The sequence below is a fragment of the Eptatretus burgeri genome, chromosome 10 (genome assembly GCF_056783735.1).
Source record: "Eptatretus burgeri isolate ZD-2024b chromosome 10, Ebu_testis_v1, whole genome shotgun sequence".
Lineage (NCBI taxonomy): Eukaryota > Metazoa > Chordata > Myxini > Myxiniformes > Myxinidae > Eptatretus > Eptatretus burgeri.
In genome coordinates, this window is record NC_140970.1 from 48763951 (window position 1) to 48787303 (window position 23353).

Here is a 23353-nt window from a genome sequence, read left to right on the forward strand (position 1 = left end):
AAATCGGCACCACCTTCGCTTCAGAGCATTTTCAGTGAACGAAGTTGGATCAGCAAAAAGGTACGGTTAAAAATGATTTTAACAGCAGGCACAGATCGAGCAAAGGTAGTCATACGAGATTAATCCGAGCTGCTGAGTCATGCTTCAGGAGGAGGGGGTAAATGGTCATGCCCCAGGAGTTGGAAGGGGTGTTAAATGTAATTTATATTGAAAAGATTAATGTACGCAAAAGCCGGGAGTTGTGATGGCGCACCATCAGCTTGCTCTGGTTCTCTCATTAGGAGAGCACCAAACTCTCCCAATGAGAGAATTACATTGTCTTAAGGTCCCAGTCTCCAACAGATACTAGAACTCAGAAGGGGACCGCCTCAAATGTGGAAAAAACGAGCGAAACAGTTCTCCATCAAACTGCGAATGAAGACCTTGTAGGTTGTCGAAAGTTCAGACGAGCCAAGGAAAGAAGTTGCAGGATGAAGGATGCTCAGTTGATGGCTGGCTTTGGAGGCCATCTTGCAAACATGGTCTGCCTAAAAGACCATAGCTGATGATGAGGCCAAAGTTGAGTGACTTAACCTCTTCAAGTGGTTTGTTTTGGAAGTTGACAGGAGGGTTTACCAGACGGTCATTTTGGAGAGATAGGGTGAGTGTGTGGGATTTGTCAGGGTTGAAAGATATTCCAAGTGTTGGACCAGCTCTTAATTCTGTCAAGGTTTTCTTCAACTGTCAACTGCCTGTGAAGTATGCTAAATGATACAGCAGAGTGGAATCGTCAGCAAAGAGATGAGCAGTGTTTTCTAGGGAATTAGAAAGATCATGGATGAATATTAGGAACAAGACTGAGCCCAAGACACTGCCTTGAGGGACTCGAGCTTTGACAGGGAGAGCAGATGAGATGATCAGATTAAGAGCTACATGCTGACTATGGGAGTGAAGGAAGTCAGTAATTCATCAGAGGAGGTGGAATTAGATGCCAGAAGCAAAGAGTTTGGAGATTAAGGTGGGATGTCAGACTATCAAATGCTTGAGATATGTCCAGAGAGACGGCACTGATCTCATGTCTGAGGTTGAGGGCCTCCAACCATTGTTGGGAGAGCAGAAGTAGCATGTGCCAGGTAGAATGACCACTCTGAAACAGAACCAATCTGAAATCAGGCCAATGGAGAAGAAGGAAGGATTTGATGGAAACTGTAAACTGGAGTGATAGATTCCATGACCTTGCTTATACCGGTAATTGTAAGTCAGCTAATGAGCCTGCAGTTAAGATTTATGCTGAGAAAATGTTGCGATGCCTTGCAAGTGCAACAAAATCGATTATCATTTCAAATCAAAGGCACTCGTCACAATTTTGAGCTACTTCCAAACTACCTCGAAGAAGAATAAAGAATTTGATCTCGAAGCAGATCGACACAGGAAATTTGGGAAGTTTGATGAATAAAGTTCAACCAGAAAATTATGAGAAACTCCAAATTACAACAAGCCAAATAAACACCAACAACTTTTATTGCCTGTTTGTTTTAACACTTACTATGAACTCAACATTATCGATGTAAAAGCATGTCGACAAATTCTCAAATCACAAAAATCTGACAGCCCAGGTGGCTTTCCAACACTGACAGCAGGCCTAACTGGAACAAAGATGAGAAGTGTGCATCTAAACACCAATTATGATTTGGCACCAATATAATTCACACCGACATGTCAAGGCCACTTATCTAATCCTGCAAAGAAAAACATTCACACAACCGAAGCAGTAGCAGCACGATATTCACTGTGGATGCAGCTCTGAAATGGCAGCTTTAATTACAGTGTCAATAAACAACAAAACATTTCAAGGTTGTAGATTCTGTAATTGTTGGAAAGGTTTTTTTTTTTGTTTTGTTTTTTAAACACGATGTGCAGCATTCTGGATGTATACAAAGCAACTAGCAAAGAGGGAACAATGCAGTTGTGCAGGAGACTTATTTGAAGGGATATGAATAACACTAACCTTATCTCATCAAGCAGCCAATCTTTAGTGTCATTTCAAACTGTTACATTAAAGATGGCTACCAAACCACATATAGAGCTTCTAGTGCAAAGTTTGCTGATAGAAAGGTCGAACATCTACAGTTCAAAAAAAAAAACCCTCCAGCCATGAGATCAATGCTACATTTCTACCTGAAAATTGCGTGGAAAGCTCCCTCACAGCTGAAGGGTCTGTTTTAAGTTTTCACTAATGAACTATTGCTACAACAAGGCGATAAAGCCAAAGCAAGGCCATAACTGCCTTTGGAATTGAACTCAATTGTGGCTTCAGAATGGTTTATGAGAGTCTCGTGGAGAGCATTTTCGAAATGGCAGAGGATGATGATGCAAAGATCTCTTCATTGTATCATGTGAAGAGAGTTACAGATCTCCGGACTTATGTTGCAACAATCACAGCACGACTTTGCAAATACAGGGTGGTCCACGAAATTATATCAATTTAAAATTGTGATCGAGAAGTTTTGATGTGTATGTATAAAGCAACAATGTAATCGTTGAATGCAAACAATATACTTTGAAGATTTATTTGTTGTGACAGGGATGTTCAATGTGACCATCATTTTGCTTTCGAATTTCTTCCAACCCAAGGATGGAACTATTTGCTACTCTGTGACAAAAGTCGTTGTCGTCGACCGAGTTGTACAATTCCACAACTTTAGCTCTCAGCTCCATAAAGGTTTGTGGACTTTGTGGAAAGACTTTACTTTTAAGGTGCCCCATTATAAAATAATTGCAGGCATTTAAGATAGAGGCTGAGAGCAGGCCATCCTATTCTAGAAACGAGATAATCCTGAGCTGGAAATTTGCGAGAAATGACACGATCTTCAAAAGTTTCATGGAGAAAGTCAATGACTACTCTCACCATATGGGGAGTTTCACCATCCTGCAGGAACCATACTATGCCCATGTTGGAGCCCTGATTTCAAAAACACAGTAAAAACTCGTTTTGAAGAGTCTTTCCACTAACCACACTATTAGTCTGAGTGAACAGTAACAATCTTACTTTGTTCTGTTGGTAGATGATGCAATGTATGGTGCTAACATTCACTGTTCAACAACCAACAAAGAAACAGGAAAGACCGTGCATAGCACGATACTTGCAAAATCCATAAAACAAATTTGACCTTAAAAAAAATAATTGGTGGGTGAATTCAGTGACCTGATATGCAAATTCTCTTCAAATTTCAAGTCAATGGGATGAAAATTGAGTGTTTTAGAAATTGCACATTTGTTGACATTTGGCCTATGTTGACCTTTTGATCCAAGTTGACCTCAAAAATAATTGGTGGTTGAATTCAATGACCAAATATGAAACCCCACTTCAAATTTCAAGTCAATTGGAAGAAAATTGACACTTTTATAAATTCGGCCTCTGTTGACCTCAAAAATAATTGGTGGTTGAATTCAGTCACCTGATATGCAAATCCTCTTCAAATGTCTCAATCGAATGAAAATTGAGGATTTTAGAAATTTGATCTTTGGCTGATGTTGACATTTTGACCTCAAAAAGAATAGGCTTCTTGCTGATGACAAACTCCACCATGTGGTGAAGTTTCGTGCAGATTGGTTTAAAGTTGTGACCTCTCGGCGATAAACATAAAAACAAACAAAGACAGATAGACGGACAGAATAATGCACGCAACCAACTAATATACTTGAGAAAATCTCCGATTTTCCGCAAGTAAAAATCAAAACAGTCATTTCGTGAAGGACCCTGTATAAACGCATCACAGACACCACCAATTTTAAAATGCTCCACACGTACTCAAGGTTTCATCTGTAGCCAACTTTTCCCAAAAAGGTTTGTTCCCTACTTCACTTGCAAATTCATGTCAATAGTTTAACATTTTTATCAACATTAAACCATCCTTTGTTATCCTTCAAATGAAGGGGTTCCATTTGAGAACTGTTTATTAAAATCAAGACGACCTGCCTCGTTTTCAACAGTTTCAGGACAAAATAACATTTGGAACCGCCATGACAAAAAAAAAGTTAATTTTTTTTATGAAAGAGTAAATAAATAAATCAATAAAGAAATGACACTTGGTAAAGTCAAGTTTGCCATGATGAATACTTCAATCCATTTTTCCTTCAACTTATCCACAGCAGATTCCTTTGGTTAATCCCACACATTAAAGTGGAAGTCTTTCTCAGTGACAAGTGGCTATCTCTAGTCTTTACTAACAATAGCGCACAGCAAAATAACGAGTTTAATTCAGCAATTATGGCATTCAATCTACGATCACACTGGCATCGAATTTCTTATCAGCCTTTCTTTGACGAGTCCATCATGCAGGCCTATAAGGTTTAAGAATGAGATGGAATAAATTCTACCAACCTATTATTTTGTAATACTATATTCAAGACCTCAGCAGTTGGTCAATGGAACACTAGAACAGTGTTTGCATGTTCTCAGAAGACTTGCCTTGCGTCCAGGAGATTAAATTGCTTAACCCCAATTGAGCCATCTCATGACCGCAGAACTCACTACAATGTGAGCAATTTTAACGATTTTCACGACCGAAAGGTCTTAAGGTCGAAAATACACCAGAAACCTGTGGTGATAGCAACTTAACAATAATTGGGAAGGCTAGCCATTTTTAACCAACGCGGCTTTACTGGCAGGTCAGTGGTGTGTGCTCAGTGGATGTTTTTGATTGATATCCAAGTTGTATTTTTCTAAAAAACAGAAATGAGGGGTGGGGGGAGGTTAAGAACCGCTGTCATATAGTTTATTACCTTCTTAAGTCACTTTCAGTGCATATAACTTGGGAAATAAGGCATTATCAAAACTACAGCCCTATCAGTGCATCGGGTTTGCAATACCAGCCGAGAAAGTCGAAAAATGGCCAACAAATTCCTGGTGGCTGAACAGAGCCACACACTATGCCTTTAACCAATAACAATCTTAGATTCCATGACCAGTCAGCACCTAGTATCAAGTTATCCAGACCAGACAGTCATAATACTCATCACAATACTAGGACATAATCCAACCTGCAAGTAGTAAATTCACAATGGATTCGGATTCTTTGTTCAAATTATTCATCCTGTTCCATCTGTTCGATTACAACTTGTGTTTCAATTGTATTTTTGTACCCATCAGAAGCTTCTTCCAATTCCTCTTGTGGATACGTTGACGTTCTTTCTTCATTTTGGGCATCTGGAGACGTTTCCAATTCTTCTGGAACACAATCCAACTCGCATCCTCTGTCCACAGTCAACGAATCTCCGATGGATTGCTCTATCTTGCAAGCCCTTTCTGAGAAAATGCTCATTTTCACAGGTCCAACCTCCAGGTTTTCTACAGTTTCACCATCATCCAATGACTGATCAAGGCTCATGGCATGCGCTGGCAAATGTTCTGGCTGGTGATCACTGTTTGGCATGGTGCGTGCTGCGGTCACTGATGATGGAGCAGCTGCAGAAATGCAGCTGCGGAGACACACTAACCACCGGCGCTTGGCAAAAGCATCACGTGCCCTCAATGTCAAGGCTTGTGAAGGGTCGCTGCAGCTCACACGAAAAGCATGTTTCACTGCAAGAACAGAAATAACAACATAACCATGTATGTTACTTTTCCAGCACTGATGACATCCCATTGCATTTGCTTGTTAAAAGTTTTAATGGAGAGGCTCTTTAACCGAGTGGTTAAAGACTTGTTGAGTTATCCATTGGTTGGTATAGGTTCAGTTTCCATGGCTGCTCACTTTCACTAACCTTGGCAAGTATGCCAAACACCCATAAATATGAGTTGAGGAGGTCCTTTTGCTGCAGCAGATCAGAATAGACCATTTTACACTCTCAAATTTAGCTTCCATTTGTAAAACACCTAAAAACATCATTTGCACTTGTGAAAGATAAGCCTGGTGTTGGCTTCGTGGTTAGGGTGGCGGCTTGGGATCCTAGGGTCTTGAGTTCAAGCCCCGTTGGGCCGCTGAATTAATACACCAGGAGGTTGACTCAGCCTGTCATCCTTCCGAGGTCGGCAAAATGAGCACCAGTGTACTGGTAAGGGGGACACTGCATCAGCGGCATAGCCGCGTCCCAACCAATGATGCAACCAGCAGCCACAGGCTGCACTCGATAGAAAGAGAGACTTGTGAAAGATAAATTATTTAGAAAAGGTGATGCAATTAGTAATTTTCAACTCTAGCTCTGGAGTTGAACCACTCCTGAAACATTGTTTTGAAGCAGAAAAACAATTCCAAAATGAGAGTGAGGTTGATGGCACACCATCACAAATCCCCACGCTTCCCACATCAAGCAAAATTGAAATATTGCAAAAAGTTCCACCAGGAATGACCCAAAATCAAATTCTGAGTTTAAAAAAAACTTCTGTTTTAACCCCTGTGACCTTATGTCCTCACCCCCTGGGGCATTAACTCAAGGTCAAATCCCCCCCAAAATCGTTACATATTTCATGCGTCCCCAAATGTTTATTGCATATCCAAAGTTTTACTAAAAAATGTTTATAAGTGTGTCCGTAATTGTATTTTTGGTATTTGACCTTTTGACCCCACCCAATGGGCAGGGCCAAAAATGATGCTGCTCTCACACCTTGCCATGTAGTGATCATAACTATAAAGTTTCGTGAATTTCTGCACAACCGTTTGAGGAGGAGATAGCGTGACGGATGGACGGACACCCAGTTGTTTTTTTATTATTTATTGTGGGGATAATTACTGAAAGACTGTTTTGCAATAAAGGTTGGTTAAAATGTAGGGTGACCATTAAAATAGCACGAAATATTTCTTAACCAAGCAAAGTACAGAAATCACATCAGCAATGCTTTAAATGGCATTCAGTTTGGTTTGTGGAACAGGTGACGGTGACTCGTCCCCAACTGCAACTCCATGTAGTGTTCTTCTCTTCAAGCACTCAGTAAATAGAAGCAGCTGCAGATGCCCAAGCTTACAATGGAGAGTTGCTGGAGAAGTCACTCAAGCTAAATATTTCACGATTCATCCAAAGTAGGCCAAAATCTTGTCAATTTATATTGCACGCCCACCCTGACAATGCACCTCAGATCAAGTTTAGGTGTCTGTGTACACAAAGCTTGGAATGCATTAATCAATTAGTTTGAGTGCACAAAAGACTAGGACGCAATTACAAATTTGGTTCGGTGGTTGCACCGATGTGTTTACCGGTGTTACAGCACCCTTGTAGATTAGGGTCCAAGTAATTTGGAATTTTGCGGGGGGTGCCAGCATACAATTATGGCTGATTCTTATTGACGAGCACAATGGAATCATTAATGTCTACAAATGGGTGGTAGCAGATGCAACAGCTATTTTTTTTAAACCCCTATGAAAGACTGTTTACTCTGAGATGCAATACCCTGCCTGCAAAGATGATTGAGAAAATTAAAAGTTTGGAAACATCCATGTAGTAAGATTTGAGATTAAAATGCTGAGGTCGTATCTCGTTAATCCCCACCAAAAATTGTCGATATAGATATAAAAATAGGACCATTGGACCTGCTGTAGCTTATCTGGGCCCTGGCCTAATGTTGTAAACCAAATTTGGTAGCATTCTGACTGGTGGGTCTGGAGAAGATTTTTGAAGGAATTTACGCGACGGCCATTTTGATAAACTTCCGGTCACGTGATCGGCATGGTCTCCACAATTTAGCATCAGGACCCTATCCTAATGTTGTAACCCAAACTTGGTAGCGTTTTGACTTGTGGGTATGGAGAAGAAGATATTTTTAAGGAATTTAGATGATTTTTCTAAAAATTGACAAAGGCGGCCATTTTGACACACTTCTGGTAAAGTGATCAGCATGACCTCCACAAGTTAACATCACGACCCTGTCCTAATGTTGTAACCCAAATTTGGTAGCATTCTGACTGGTGGGTGTGGAGAAGAAGATTTTTGAAGGAATTTACACGATTTTCCCAAAATTTTACAAAGTCCACCATTTTGGCACTTTTGGTCAGGTGATCGGCATGACCTCTACAATTTAACATCCCTACCCTGGCCTAATGTTGTAACCCAAATTTGGTAGCATTCTGACTGGTGGGTCTGGAGAAGATGATTTTTGAAGGAATTTACGCGACGACCATTTTGATAAACTGCCGGTCACGTGATCGGCATGGTCTCCACAATTTAACATCAGGACCCTATCCTAATGTTGCAACCCAAACTTGGTAGCGTTTTGACTTGTGGGTATGGAGAAGAAGATATTTTTAAGGAATTTAGATGATTTTTCTAAAAATTGACAAAGGCGGCCATTTTGACACACTTCTGGTAAAGTGATCGGAATGACGTCTGCAATTTAACATCCAAACCCTGGCCTAATGTTGTAAACCAAATTTGGTAGCATTCTGACTGGTGGGTCTGGAGAAGATGATTTTTGATGAAATTTACTAAGTCATCCATTTTGACCTACTTAAAGTCACGTGACCGGAATGAGCTTTGCAATCCCCGTTACCAACCAGGAGCGGAACGTTGCTGCCAAATTTCAGTCAGATCAGCCCAGCGGTTTGGCCGGAGAAGTCAGAATAGGAGACAGACGAATGGACGGTGCGCGATGATAATACCTTATTTGGAATTTAAATTCCAGATAAGCTAAAAAAAATGTAAAAATAGGGGCAAAACTCCTGTGTGCTCACCTAGTAAAATAATTATACTGACGAGGAAGTCAACGGAGAAGGAAGGAATCAGCAAAATGTACTGATAAACCAATGTTATAGCAAGTACCTCTTTTGGGGGGGGGAGGGGGGCAACCCTCCCCCCATAAACCCCAAATTTTTTGTTTAATGCTGTGAACAAACTTTGGTACATCATGGATGATGAAGGTTGTGGTGAACTTTCATCAAAATTGTGTGTGTAATTTCACAGAAGCAGTTGCAAGTGTTTGTGGACGGGTGGACGGACAGAAGATGCACTATCCCATAAGCTCCCTGGAACGACGTTCCAAGTGGAGTAATAAACTAGCACCTCCAATGCACTGAAGGCCTCAATATCTGATTTTCCTAAAATATTGAGATCAGATGTAACACTTATGATTCAAGTTTTGTGACGTGTAGAATGAAATGTAAGCAGATATGTCAAACTATGATTGATCCTTTCACAAAATTTGCATCTAAAGTCAAAAAAGCCCGAGCCTCATTTATGGCCTGTGCTGTTGTATGAATCACAGTCATATCAGTGACATACCCGAGCCAAACACCCTGCGGAAGGTAGCTCCATTCCTAGTCTTGCTGTCGACCGTCTCGTGGAGAGCAATCCGGGCAATGGCCATAGGTGGCTTGCAAACGGGGAAGCAAGCTTTGCCATGTCGTTTCAGTGGTTTCGTCACCACCAACACGTCTTGGAAAAGGAAAACGTGAAGTTTCTGTGGGGAGAGGATACCACAACTTGATGCTTACCATATTAAATATAAGTATCTCTCCGACTCAATGTGATATCATATCTCAAAAGGTAATTTATTATACCAGTCTGCATCACTTCACATCATATATGGCCATGTTCACACATTCAGGAAGTATCTGGAAAAGAAGTGCACGTTCATGCAAGGGGCTTTCCAAAGTTCGAGGAATCCTTACTATAATTCACGGACTGGTGTTTGTATTTTTGTTGCACTACTCCTCCTACAGTTATGGACCAATAACATCCAGACTTGCTACATAGGATCAGCATGACCCCAATTAATGTATCGGGGTGTTTTTATCTTTGCAGGTGGTCTTGGGGAGGGGGTGAGGGACACAAATTTTCGATGTAAATGTGTATCGTGTCGCTCCGCCTCCAGGTGGGAGAGGGCATTACAAGTCTCCACCATTTACAGTGCAGTATTCCTGTCCCCACATTTTCCAGTGGAGTGAGGCGTTTTGAATGATAAGCAGTAGGTATGTTTTTGCTTCCTGCACATTACTTCATGGGTTTGTTTTTTTTTTTGCGTATACAGAGCAGTCAGTTGCCTTTTCACCGTCTAAATAAAGGTATGTGTCAGAAGAACGTGTTGCACGTTTGGAACAAGATCGCCTGCAGGGTGGGTTCTCTGCTAGTGAGATATAATAGTCCAACCCAATCTTTCAATATAGTGTCTCTGACTTCAATGCACTTGCTCTTGGATGTTGCAGTCAATTCCTCATCATTGCCAAATTCATTGCTACATAGGTGGGACTTCAAATGTCAAAAACGATAATCATCATTGGGTACCAGTTCCAGATTGGAGGGGAGGTGAACCAACTGTTCAAAGCCACAGTCACTCATAGTGGTCTGTGCAACATGGACCTTGTGCACAGGTGTATTGTCCTGGAGGAGGAGCACATCTTTCTGAACAATATCCCTCCCCTTCAACATTTGTCCTTGATAGCTTGCTGACATTTTTGCATGGGCCTGGCATGATATTCTCCTGCAATTGTAGTTTTGTGAGGCATGTAGTCAATCAGCAGCACAATTTCCTTAGCATCCCAGACAGTCAAAGCTGTGATCTTGCTTGATGAGGGTTCGATGCAAAATTTATTTGGTGACTAATCCTTTATGCTTCAATTGTAGGGATTTCAATTTAATTTCAGGATCCCAGTGGTGAGACTGTTTGGTCACCAGATTCCAGAGAAGGGATAGAGTTCAGCTAGATGTATACATATATTTTTTGTATTCATAGTCGAGGCTCGTGGAAGAGCTAGCATGAGTAAACCGAATGGATCAGGACACAACAGGACAAAAGAAACAGCAGAGTGAGAGGGGGAAACACCAATGGCAGAGTTGAAGGCCAAGAGAAAGCAGATATGGACAAACAATGAGTGCGGGGATGAATGAGGAGCAGGAGAGGATGCATGGGCCGGTGAGAAGGAAACTCTAAGGAGGAAAAACTGGGAATTTAGGGGGGGGGATTGGGGCGTGGGTTAACGAGGGTCGAAAAAAAATCATGATTTTGGATTGGGAACTATCTGAGTTGGTGAACAGCTGTCTTGAAGACCTGGAGGGAAGAGTGAGATTGAAGAGGATGTGAAACTTGGTTTAATGGGCAGGGAAAAAAACAAAAATAAAAAAGGAGCAATATTAGGCAGTGTATGGGTAACGAAGGATATACCTCAACACTCCTAACTTACCTAATACTTATATGATACTTCGTCCTCCACTAACTATTTTTTACTCGACTATGTTTAATTTATACTGTCTATATGACAAAAAATAAAATAATAAATATATAATAATATATCTAAATATAATAATAATAAATGAAAAAAAAATTTTTTTTTGGAAAAAGGAGTGGAGGTGAGCAGTGATCTTAGATATGGAGAGGTTCACCAGAAGGGGGTTGATGGTGGGACTGTGTATGCCCTGCAGCAACCTGGGGGGGGGGGGGGTGGGAGATAAAGGATGGAAAGAGCAGAGGGTGCAAAGACGAGAAAGGAGAAGTAGAAGAAGACAGACTACCGACCTGTCCACAATGGCGAAGTTATAGGCCCATTGACTTGGCCACAGGAGATTCCAATAACCTTGAAGGCCTTGGTTTCCACGGCATCAAGCTGAGCAAGATGTGAGGCAGGAGAGAGAAGTTCTCCATCAAGCTGTGGATGAAGGCCTTGGAGGTGGATAGGAATTCAGGTGTGCCAAGGAAGGACTTCGTACGACGGAGGATGCCCATTCGGCGGCTGGCTTTTCAGGCCAATTTTGAAATGTGGTTTCCAGACCGTCCTTTTGGAGAGAGATAGTGATAGTGTGAGATTTATCAGAATTGAAAGACATATTCCAAGTGTTGGACTATCTTGTGATTTTTTCAAAGTCTGAAGAAAGGGAAGAGGCTACAGCCTGTCTGTCTGTCTGTCTGTCTGAGGGATGAGGGATGAGGGATGTCATGGCAAAGGGTGGAGTCATCAGCAAATCAACACAGAGGATTTTCCAGAGTCAGAAAGATCATTTATGAAGATCAGGAATCGAACTGGACTCAGAACACTGCCTTATTTGGAGTTTGGAGAGTAAGACGGGATGCCAGACTGTATTGAAAGCACGAGATATGGGCCCGATCTCATGTCTGCCATTGAGGGTCTCTCTTCCTTGTTGGGCGAGTTGAAGCAGCATGTCCAAGGTGAAGTGACCTGGTCTGAAACCAAATTGGTGATCTGAGATGAGGTTATTGGAGAAAAGTAAAGATTTCATGTCAACTGAAATTATGGATTCCATGACCTTGCTGATGATTGGAAGTAAGCAGATAGTACTGTTAAGGGAATCAGTTTTTGCACCTTTTTTATGTTATGCAGTGATGTTGGCCAATTTCAAAGCAGATGGAAGTTGACCTAAGGCGTATCATCGGGTGAAAAGGGCAGACAGAGGAGGTGAAAGCAATGCAGAGCAGGATTTTAGGATAGGTGAGCTGATGCCATCTGGTCCAGTTGCAGAATCAGAGTCGAGGGTTGAAAGAACCTTCTGTACTTTCTCAGGTGTAAAAGAGATTCCAAGAGCAGTTGGATATGACATTGAAGGATGGGTACCGAGAGTAAGTAGTTGGGGGACACAAGATTTGGAAGAGAACATAGAATCGAGGCATTCGTCCTTCTCACGAGCAGTCGGCTGTGATGCGCCATTTCAAGAGGGGGAAGGGATGGAAGGGGAGCCGACTTAACAAGGCGCCACCAGATTTTAGAGGAGAGAGACAAGTTTGAAAGTTCATTTTTGAGGTTGGACAGATGTTTTTTGGCTCCGAGAATGAACATATACTTGTTGCGGACATTTTGGGATGCATTTAGATTACCTTCGGTCAGATTAGCCTTCCATGAAGTGAAGGCAAGTTGTTCCAGATCAACTGCCTCACCACATGATTCAGGATCCCATGGGCGATTGAAGACAATTGAAGACAAGATAGGATGAATCTGTGCATGAGAACAGGTTTCTCTGGAAGAATTCCCAGGCTGAGTCCACATCAGGGGCAGTAGATAAGGGAGACCAGCACTGAAGAGAGATAGCTGCTTGCAGTTAGAGCAGACGGTGCAGAAGAGAGATAGCCCTTGCCAATCTGCCTCAGTGAACTGCCAGACTCACCGGCATTGTTGAACATTTTTAGAAGCTAGCGAGATGATGCCGTCTGCCATTACTGTTGATCATGAGTGGTGAGGTTTTTGGGGACCAATGTTGCTGAGAGCTTGAACATAACCAAGCTTTGTGGATGATGATAACGCTGCTGATTTGATACATTCAAAGTTCTATGAATATTCTTGCCAGTTTAAGGCAATTCTTCATGATTAAAGCCTCGACCTGTGCAACGCTTTGTGAGTTAGTCTAATCTGCAGGCCATCTTGACCTGGAGTCATCTTCGTTTCCACGCTTAAAAAGTCAGTTGCTCCTTTGGCTACTGTAGAATACAACAGGGCACCTACGCCATACTCTGCTTCCATGCATTTGAGAATATATTTGGAGTGGCTTGTTCTTTAAGCACCGGCTTGTTTCAAAAATCTTTTGTTCCTCATGGACGGGCGGTCACACGTGTAAAGTTTTGCCTCGATCTGTTCAGCCACTTCAGAGAAGAAGATTCTTGAAGGTAACAAAAACAACAACAAAAAACAATATGGCTGCCGAATCATGTGACCGATGACGTCATTTTTCCCCCTTTTTACGTGGACTATTTTATCCCGAGATGACCCTCAAAAATTTTCATACTGATTGGATATGGCGTTCTACATATGTAATTATGACGTAATAATGAGGGCACCTATGACATCATAAAAAAAATCTCACTCATTCCAATATGGCTACCACACCACATGAACTATGACATCATAATTATCATTAAAACATTCTACATGAGTAGTCGCACCAATGGTGAAAATTTCGTCTCAACTCGACAAGTGATTGCAAAGAAAAACACGAAAGTTCTGTGTGGACGGACAAACAGACAGACAGACAGACAGACAGACAAATCCAAATGCAATTTTTTTTTTTTGTATACCTTGGTCAAGGCTCGTATGAGAGCTAACACACAACTCACAGCAAGGAGGCATGAGACAAGAGGGGCGGGAGTGGAAGGGACAAAACAGTGGGGAACATACACATTAGGTGAACTGTGGAAGGGAGAGGGATGGGGATGGGACGGGGAACATGGCGAAGAGAAGATGGACATTTCAGGGACTTTCAGGAAGGAAAGCAGGAGAAATGAAGGAAGTGGGCTTGGGTGGATTATCGGGGGTAGAAAAGATCGAGGATTTGGATGGGGGAAGATAAGAGGTGGTGGTGAACAGCTGTTTTGAAAGCCTGGAGGGAAGAATGGGAAAGAATAGAGTGAGGAAGTTTATTCCAAAGGTGGGAAAAAAGAGGAATGAAAGAGTGAAGATGAGCAGTGATTCGTGATTTTGGTAGTTTTACCAGAAGGGGGTTGTTGGCGGACCTTGAGCGCCCTGTGGAAATGTGGTGGGGACAAATCGTAGAGAGAGCAGGGGGGGCAAGGCTGGAGAGGAGTCGGTAGAAGACAGAAAGACCACCGACCAACCTGCGGTGATTGAGTGAGAGGCCCAAAGACTCAGCTTCATTGCGGGAGATGCCGATGATCTTAAATGCCCTGGTTTCGACAGCGTGAAGCCGAGAAAGGTGGGAGGCAGGAGCACCAGCCCAGAGGGGAGAGCAGTACTCCATCAGGCTACGGACAAAAGCTTTGTAAGTGGTCAGGAGTACAGGTCAGGTCAAGAGGGCCGAGGAAGGACTTAGCACGACGGAGGATTCCCAGTCGGCGACTGGCTTTTGAGGCGAGGTTGGAAATGTGACTTTTCCAGGAAAGGTCATGGCAGATAGTGAGACCTAGAAGCTTGAAAGAAAAGACTTCTTCCAGAGGATTGTTGAGAAAGTGGATGGGGGGGTTTTGTAAACGGTCCTTTCGAAGAGACATAGTGAGAGTGTGAGATTTGTCTGGATTGAAAGACATGTTCCACGTGTTGGACCAGTTTGTGATTTTATCCAGATCTGCAGTGAGCGAAGAAGCTGCTGCTTGCCGGTCTGAGGGATGACAGATGGTACGGCAGAGGGTGGAGTCGTCGACAAAGAGAAATAGAGGATTTTCCAGAGAGTCCGAGAAATCATTGATGAAAACCAGAAAAAGAACAGGGCCCAGAACGCTACCTTGAGGAACTCCAGCCTGCACAGGAAGAGGGGATGAAAGAACTCCATTTAGGGCCACACGTTGACTGCGAAAGGAGAGGAAGTCTGCGAGCCATGAGTGGAGATGGCCTTGAATACCATGGGAAGAGAGTTTGGTGAGTAGGGCAGGGTGCCAGACTGTGTCAAAAGCACGTGATATGTCCAGGGATACGGCTCGGATTTCCTGTCTGGCATTGAGGACCTCCATCCATTGATGGGAGAGCAGAAGCAGCATATCCAGGGTAGAGTGACCTGGTCTGAAACCAAATTGATGATTGGAAATCAAGCCATTGGAGAAGAGGAAGGATTTCATGTCTGAAGCGATGATGGATTCCATCACCTTACTGATGATTGGGAGAAGGCTGATTGGTCTGTAGTTATAGGGATCTGTTTTTGCACCTTTTTTATGCAGGGCAGTGATGTTAGCAGATTTCCAAGCAGATGGCAGATGACCTTGGGCAAATGAGAGGGTGAATAGAACAGAGAGAGGGTGAGCAAGAGCAGAAGAGCAGGCTTTGAGGACACGTGGGCTGATGCCGTCTGGACCGGTTGCAGAATCTGACTCGAGGTTTGAAAGCAAGCTCTCCACCTTGTCAGGAGAAAAGGATACAGAGTCCAGGGGCAGTTGGGTGCGACTGGTAAAGTGGGTAGAGATAGTGATGGGTTTGGGACACAAGATTTAGCTGCAAACACCGAGTTTAGACATTCAGCTTTATCACGTGTGGAATCAGCAGTGCGGCCATTTGAGGTAAGGGAGGGGATGGAGGGGGAACATACACCAGAAACAGATTTGATTAAACGCCACCAGGATTTTGAGGAGGGAGAGAGGTTTGAGAGTTCAGACTTGAGATGAGAAAGATGTTGTTTTCTGGCTCTCCTGAGGGTAGCTACACACTTGTTCCGAGCTTTGTGGAAAGAACTGAGATTGCCCTCAGTTGGGTTTGCTTTCCATGAGGCAAAGGCAAGTTGTTTCAGGACAACTGCCTCGCCACATGCTTCAGTAAACCAAGGGCGGGAGGAAGGGTAGGACAACTGAACACGAGAGGGGATAAATCTGTGCATGAGGGAGAGCAAGTTTCTTTGAAAGAATTCCCAGGATGAGTTGATGTTTGAGAAAGTAGTGATAGGAGACCAGTCTGTAAGTTTGATGGCTGCTTGGAGACCCTGCCAGTCGGCTTGAGTGAAATGCCAGACTCGACGGCAGTGAGGTGGTTCTCTGATAACAGCCAGAGAGATGTCCACTTTGACAAGAACGTGGTCAGAAGAACCAATTGGAGCGAAGGAAGAGCAGCAGATATTGTCAGGGAAATTTGTCAAAATCAGATCCAGAAGAGATGGAGTACCATTGGTTGAGATCCGGGTCGGGAAGTTGACCGATTGAGTCAGTCCCAATGAGTCGCAGAAAGCTTTTGCTGAGGTGCCATGGCAGGTGAGAGAGGTACCCACACCGAGCCAACTGGCGTGATGACAATTGAAGTCACCACATAAGAGGAAGAGAGAGTTTGGATGAGAAGATAGAAGATGGTCCATGTTTTCGGATAGTGAGGTGTAGATGGAATCATCACTGTTCGGTGGACGGTACAGTACACATATAAACATGAGGTGGGAGTGGAGGGGAAGCCGAAGCCAGAGGTATTCCTGGGGGTGTGGGGGAGTGAGAGCAGTGCATGGAGAGTGAGGAATAGAGTCTTTGATGAAGAGAGCAACACCTCCACCAGGACGAGGCTCAGGTCTGTCATACCGTAAGAGGGAGTAACCAGGGAGAGATACTTGGGAGTCAGACACGTCTTGGGAGAGGAAAGTTTCTGTTAGGCAGATAATGTCTGGTTTGTCAGTGGCAACCTGCATGGAAAGATCTGAAAGGTTTGAGCGAAGGCCCCGGATATTTGAGGTCCACACTTTTAATGAAGAGGAAGGGGAGGAGGCTTTGGGTGCAGGAGGTGGAGGGGACGGGGAGGGTAGGACAAGGGACGAGGGGGGCAGGTAAGGAGGGTTGCTGAAGGAGTGTGGGGTATTGCAGAATAGCGAGGGGAGGCGGCCGAATGAGGAGGAGAAAAGGCTCGGTGGTGGTGGGGGAGAGGGGGGACAAGAGACAAGGAAGAAGGCAGTTGAGGATTTGAGGAGGTGGAGTGAAGAGATGGAGGTGAGAGGGCAGTGGAGGGAGGCAGGTTGGTGGATGAGAGGGGGGGGGCAACTTTGAGAAGGAAGAGTGAGGGGGATGAAAGGTGGGAGAAAGGTGAGGGGGGAATTTTTGAGAGAGGTGAGAGGGAGGCTTGGAGGGAGAAGAGTGGGATGGTTGCTTTGAGAGTGAGAGTGAGGGGTGAGTTGGCACTGAAGTTGGAAAAAAAGAATGGTTGATGGAAAGCGAGCATCCATGGCAAACTGTGGTTTTTAAAAGTTTTAGGTCAGAGATGCGATTTAACACAATTCTTGATGGATGCAATGAAGGCGAATTCAGAGCATGGAGAGAAGAAGCGCTGTAATAGTTGGTTCTGTAATTCCCTCTCCTCCGGCGAGGGTAAACGTGCATGCACGTTTATAACAAGCAAAACCCACAGCTCTGTTTTGAGTTTCAGGGTTGTTGTTTTTTTTTAATTTTAGGTTGTATAAACATACATTAAAAGACTGAGCACTGAGACTTACTGAACCACAGCCATTGCGCAACTCGCCATGACAGCACAGGAGGCCACTGGCTGCCATCGGCTCACGGAGCTCCAAGCTTGGTCCTGGCCAACAAAGGCGCTCACGAAAGTAGCGACTCTCTGACTCGCCTGTCCGTACATTCACCTCACTCACCACTCCAACAACGAGAGCAACCTGGGAAAGTGATCGAATGTTTTTAAGTGACTGTTTAAATGCATCCAAGTACAAGCACGAAACAATCAACACATCTTTTCACCAAATTGTCATGCCCAAATGATCCACTTGCATCACTGAGTAACTTTATTGGAAAAGTAACAAATACAATCTGATATGCAACTCTTGCTCTGACATGTTTTAGTATAAATCACCATTCATAAGAGATATCCACACAGATTGATCCTGATTGTATCATCCTGGTGCTTTGCAGGTATGGAACATTACTCTGCTATTCGGTAGGGGGATGTTGAGCCGGCTGTCCCATCTGCTCGTGGACTTAAACGTCCAATGATATCTTTTGAAAAGAGTAGGTCATTGTGTGCTCGTACACTGGTGATTTTCTAAGTTTCTTCCCTGGTTTCGGGATTCTTTGGCAACATCCTGCAATGGAATAGCTACTTGTCCAGGGTTATATCTTGGCAATGGAAAATGTCCACAACAGGTACGTCTTCGGTTGTCACTGTTTCTGACACGAGATTATAATAAAACAATAAATAGTAATTATTCAAAGTTGAAATTATTGAAGTCAGACAATATATTTCTATTTTCAACCCAGAATGCTATTCGTTTTCACCACAACTATCAAATGGTCTGAAATGCTGTTGTTGCAATCAAATAAATAGCTATTAGATAAATAGTAGAAGTGGTTGAACACAAATCCATGCAGAAGGCTGCAGATGTAAAATAATAAATAAATAAATAAATAAATAATAAAAAGCAATTCAAAAATAAGTTATAAACTTAAGACAAATGTAGTCAACAATGTTTTAATTTGAAAAATGTGTTGAAGACAAAAAAATCCATGTGAGCCATAGCATGTGACAGACAGAATGCGCAAGTATACGTACCGCCTCCTGAAGATGTCCATAGTCTGGGTGTCCAAGCGGTGTGTGCCGCAAAATTTGGCGCACAAGCAGCGGGTACTTCACCAGACGTGCGCGTGGTGCATCAAGAAAACTCCAAAGGTCCAGTCGACGGCTGAAAGGCGAGTCCATGCATCGCTGCAGAAAATCATGGACACGTGCATCACGCTTTTTATGCTCCAGCAACGCCCGTGCTGCCACTTGATTACTGCAATATCTTGTGTAGGCACGAAGTCCTGGCAACTAGAAAACAAAGAAGGAAAAGAGACAAGGTCAGAAGCCAAGGTTCCGAATTTACTTCTCTATGGTTCTTTAGCGGCCAACATCTCTCCATGGAATCTACTCTCACACACATCACATGGTTGTCAACACAAATGTAATCAAATCATTTATACGAGACCAAGGACATTCCATTTCCAAGATGACCCAAGCACACCGAGGTTATTGCTTGCTAATAATCTTCAAGTACTGGATTTGTTCCAAGAAAAATACCGACTTACCCAGTCTAGAAGAATATGACCCACTTGCTTGGTTTCCCCGTTGGGTCCACGCGCTTGTTTCAACCTGGCCAGCAGGTCTTCAAAACATGGGGGAGATATTGGAGGATGAAAAAAAGTAAATAAACCAATTTATAACCATACAGTCATAAGGTGAGCAAGCATTTGTTTTTGAACATATGTGCAGACCATAAACTCCAAACAAATACCGATGTATTACTGTGTAAAATTGGAACAGGCTACCTGTTTTTGATTCTGTAGTTGTACACAATACGATTTGAATGTGAAATCATTTTCCTTGTATAATGAAAAACTGCCATGGTAAAATTGCCAATTTTTTTCCTCTCCACCACCAGCACATTCCATGCCCACTCACTTTTTTGCAAAAGGGCTGCATGGTGTGCATTACCGAGGAATACGTTTGTCATATCATTCGTTAGTCTTTCATTTTACAAATTTCTGCGGAAATCAAATCTTTTCAGGCATTACGTATTAATATATCAGAATGACGAGAGGCAAAACAGAAAGAAATGTAGAATGATCCGCAGTCAGCATCACAGACGACTACCCCAAAAGGAACAGTGAGCAATACGGGACTTTGAAAACGATGCAATCTACCCCAGCATGCTTTTCATGCATGCGCAGAAACCCTGAGCAACAGTAGCTATCAGAACAACAAAACAGTTGGAGAACTTTTTCAGCTTGCCAACAGGGCTGAGATCTTACAGCTGTCTGTACTGCAGACTCTCAAACAATGTGGACCAGTGCAAGGCCCGAATAACTGTACGGGTGTGTTCTACACAAACCATCGACCATCGCTGCCTGTGAGTGGAGTTTGAACCTTGCGGTAGTGCCTCCCGTGAACATGGCAGGCTTGTTGATCTATTTAATGGCCGTCTGAAATTGGAAACACGATGCTGTACATCATTACCAACAAAATAATTCCGTGACGCGGCGGGTCGCTTAACCGACCGTGGACGCCAATAACTCAACCGCGTGACATAGGGTCCTCCCGTCTATGGGTTAATCGGGTTACCTAAATAATCATGTGGTTTAACTACCGGGGAACCACGCCCTCGGTACGCCTTGTCCGAACCGGATCACTCTGCCGGATCGGATCACTTTTCCGGATCGGATGCAGCCGATCGGATGCAGTTTTTTTCATAACTCTCTTTATTCATTCTAATTCTTGCTTTTTATTCTCTCTCTCATCTCTCTTGCTCCCTTTATTTATCTATCTCTCGAAGGAGAAGTGAAATTTGCAGAAATTTTTCTGTAAGGCTCACTTGGCTGTGCCTGGATGGGTTTGAGGGTTGAGGAGTAACGGCTAATCCGATCCAGATACCTCCTGATGACTCCATCTTTGCTCTATTTCTGTGGGTTCCTTCTTGATCTTCCGTTTAATATATATATATATATATATATATATATATATATATATATATATATATATATATATATATATATATATCTTCTTCTTCTTTCGGCTGCTCCCGTTAGGGGTCACCACAGCAGATCATCCGTATGATCCGCATTGTGATTTGGCACATGTTTTACGCCGGATGCCCTTCCTGACGCAACCCTGGTCGCCTCTTACGACACAGGGATATGGTACACCTATTTTAACTGGGGTATACACCGGCCCAGTATACTGGTACTCATTTCGCCGACCTCGGAAGGATGACAGGCTGAGTCAACCCCCTGGTGTATTAATTCAGTGGCCAAACGGGGCTTGAACTCAGGACCTTTTGGATCCCAAGCTGCTGCCCTAACCACTGTGCCAACACTAGGCTGTTGTGTGTGTGTGTAAATATATATATATATATATATATATATATATATATATATATATATATATATATATATATATATATATATATATATATATATATACACATACATCGTTGGGAGAAATGAAATATTGTAACGATTATGAAACCTGCCCGAGTGAACGAACATCCATGACACGTAGAGTTCCTTAGTCAGTTATATCGGTAATGTGTGCCTCGACAACATTGTCTAAGGAAAACAAGGTATATATGCATTGTGTGGACGAGAGGCCTTCTTCCTCCCCCTCCTTCTCCTCTATACCCCTCGTGTTCCTTTAAATCCTCTCATTCATGGCTCGTACACAGTGATTGCCATTTCATGCACCACACAGACTTCACTCGGGGGAGGAGGGGGGCTCCAATTCAGGGATGATTGACAGCAAAACGAGCTGTTGCCTGGTGAACACACCAATGACAATGTGCTGTTAGGCATCAAAGGGCAAGCCATGACCTTTGCTCTCGGGAACTCCACCTCCCATGAACTCTGATCTCCCAGTCTCCATCCTGCTCAAGCTGCTTAAAAGGTGGGATGCCAGACAGATTGCTGATGTTGAAATGTGCTGGGGACCATGACACAATTTGCCTGCCTGTTCGTTCTGAGGAAGGAGAGACCACCGTTGGAGTCTGCTCTGAATCCAGGACGAGCTGCACCAGATAGCCATAGGAGAACGGCGCAAAGCTGATAAAGCACAAGGTAGAGGCAGGAGAACCAATGATCCTGGAGGTCCCAAGCATGGGGAGATAGCTCCATACTGAGCAACAGGTCAAAATGGGGAGAAAAAAAATTTAACTCAAAATTTGATGTTGGTGGAACTTAGATGATTCCTGGTGGAAGTTATTGCCATCTTTCAACTTTACTTTAGATGGGAAGTGTGGGGATTTGCGATGATGCACCATCGACTTTGCTCTGGTTTTGTTTGGTTCTGGGGCCACAAGAGAAATTATACTAGATTTTTGCATGTATTGCGAAAAGCAGAAGTGTGTGTGTGTGTGTGTGTGTGTGTGTGTGTGTGTGTGTGTGTGTGTGTGTGTGTGTGTGTGTGTGTGTGTGTGTGTGTGTGTGTGTGTGTGTGTGTGTGTGTGTGTGCGCGTGTCCGCTCACTTCTGATGACAGGAAATGGTAGAAACGTGACACCTCTCATCCATGGATATTTCTCTTATTTCTTGGAAACAATTTGAATGCAGGAACAGAAAAATTATGTTTAACCATCTTTAAAATGCCACTTTCGTTTAAATGCTGAACATTAAGTTAAAATACTTTTTGACTGAGATTTTGTCTGAGCACCGACAGGTGAAAAGTGTCCTGGCTAGTGGAAGCGATTCGCTGAAAATGCACACAGCGCATGTGTGAAAGGAGTCGTTTGCATTGATACGTCATTTTGAAAGTCCCTTATTGGCACATGAATTCGTAAAAACTTACCAGTGGTGGACAACACTATTTCAGAGGTAATGCATTGTCAATTGGCCTGATTAGCATTGCCACCTGAACCCATGACCTGTGATACTGGGGTCCCAGGTTCAAATCATGTAGTTGATGTCAAGTTCAGTAAAATGACACCTCATATGTCATCATGCATGTAATATATGTACAGTTAGCTGTGAGGGTTTCATCATAGTGATGGAGTTCCATAATCCCTCCAAGGACACAGGGTGCATATGAAGACGTGAACATTTTGATGGTTACAATGAATCTTGCACAGGTCACCACTCTGTTGCAAGAGTATGGACATTTTCTGCTGAACTGCTGTGAGAATTGAACCCACACCAATGAGGGCAATGCAACAAGGATTTACCACTCAACCAATAAGCCACTCCTATAAGCCTTAGATCAATATAAACACAAACAAGTTAAATGCAAATATCATGTATATCACACTATGTGCTGGAGAACAAAAAAAGAGCAATGGCGGAAAAAAGTAAAAAAATAATAAAAAGGAATACAAAGCAGAAATTAGAATATAAGGTGGAAGAGGAAATAAAAGAAGAAGAAAAAAGAAAGACAAAAAGCAGCAAAAAGCAAATTAATTTTACAGCACTTGCCTAATGTTCGCAACCACAAGTGGATTTAACCCTTTGTGTGGCAGAATGGTTTTTAATATTGTTATACCTGCATGGATCGGTACAAATGATTCCAAGCTGCCAAACAGCAGAGCCAGCTCCGACTTGGACATTATTGACAACTTGAGCATGGGGTCATGATAGGCCT

General features: G+C 43.0%; 1 protein-coding gene across 1 annotated transcript in view; it reads right to left on the reverse strand.

Moving 5' to 3' along the window:
* Positions 1-1482: 1482 nt before the first annotated feature.
* The window catches only part of LOC147018511 (rho guanine nucleotide exchange factor 3-like), an 84304-nt gene continuing 62433 nt past the window's right edge, over positions 1483-23353 (reverse strand). Inside the window, exons 6-11 of the mRNA XM_085898218.1 lie at positions 23255-23351; positions 19322-19398; positions 18807-19064; positions 17743-17916; positions 9190-9367; positions 1483-5563 (exon numbers count right to left, since the gene is read on the reverse strand). Coding sequence (XP_085754344.1) covers positions 5067-5563; positions 9190-9367; positions 17743-17916; positions 18807-19064; positions 19322-19398; positions 23255-23351 — 1281 coding nt within the window. The 3' untranslated portion in view covers positions 1483-5066. The remainder of the gene's footprint in view (positions 5564-9189; positions 9368-17742; positions 17917-18806; positions 19065-19321; positions 19399-23254; positions 23352-23353) is intronic.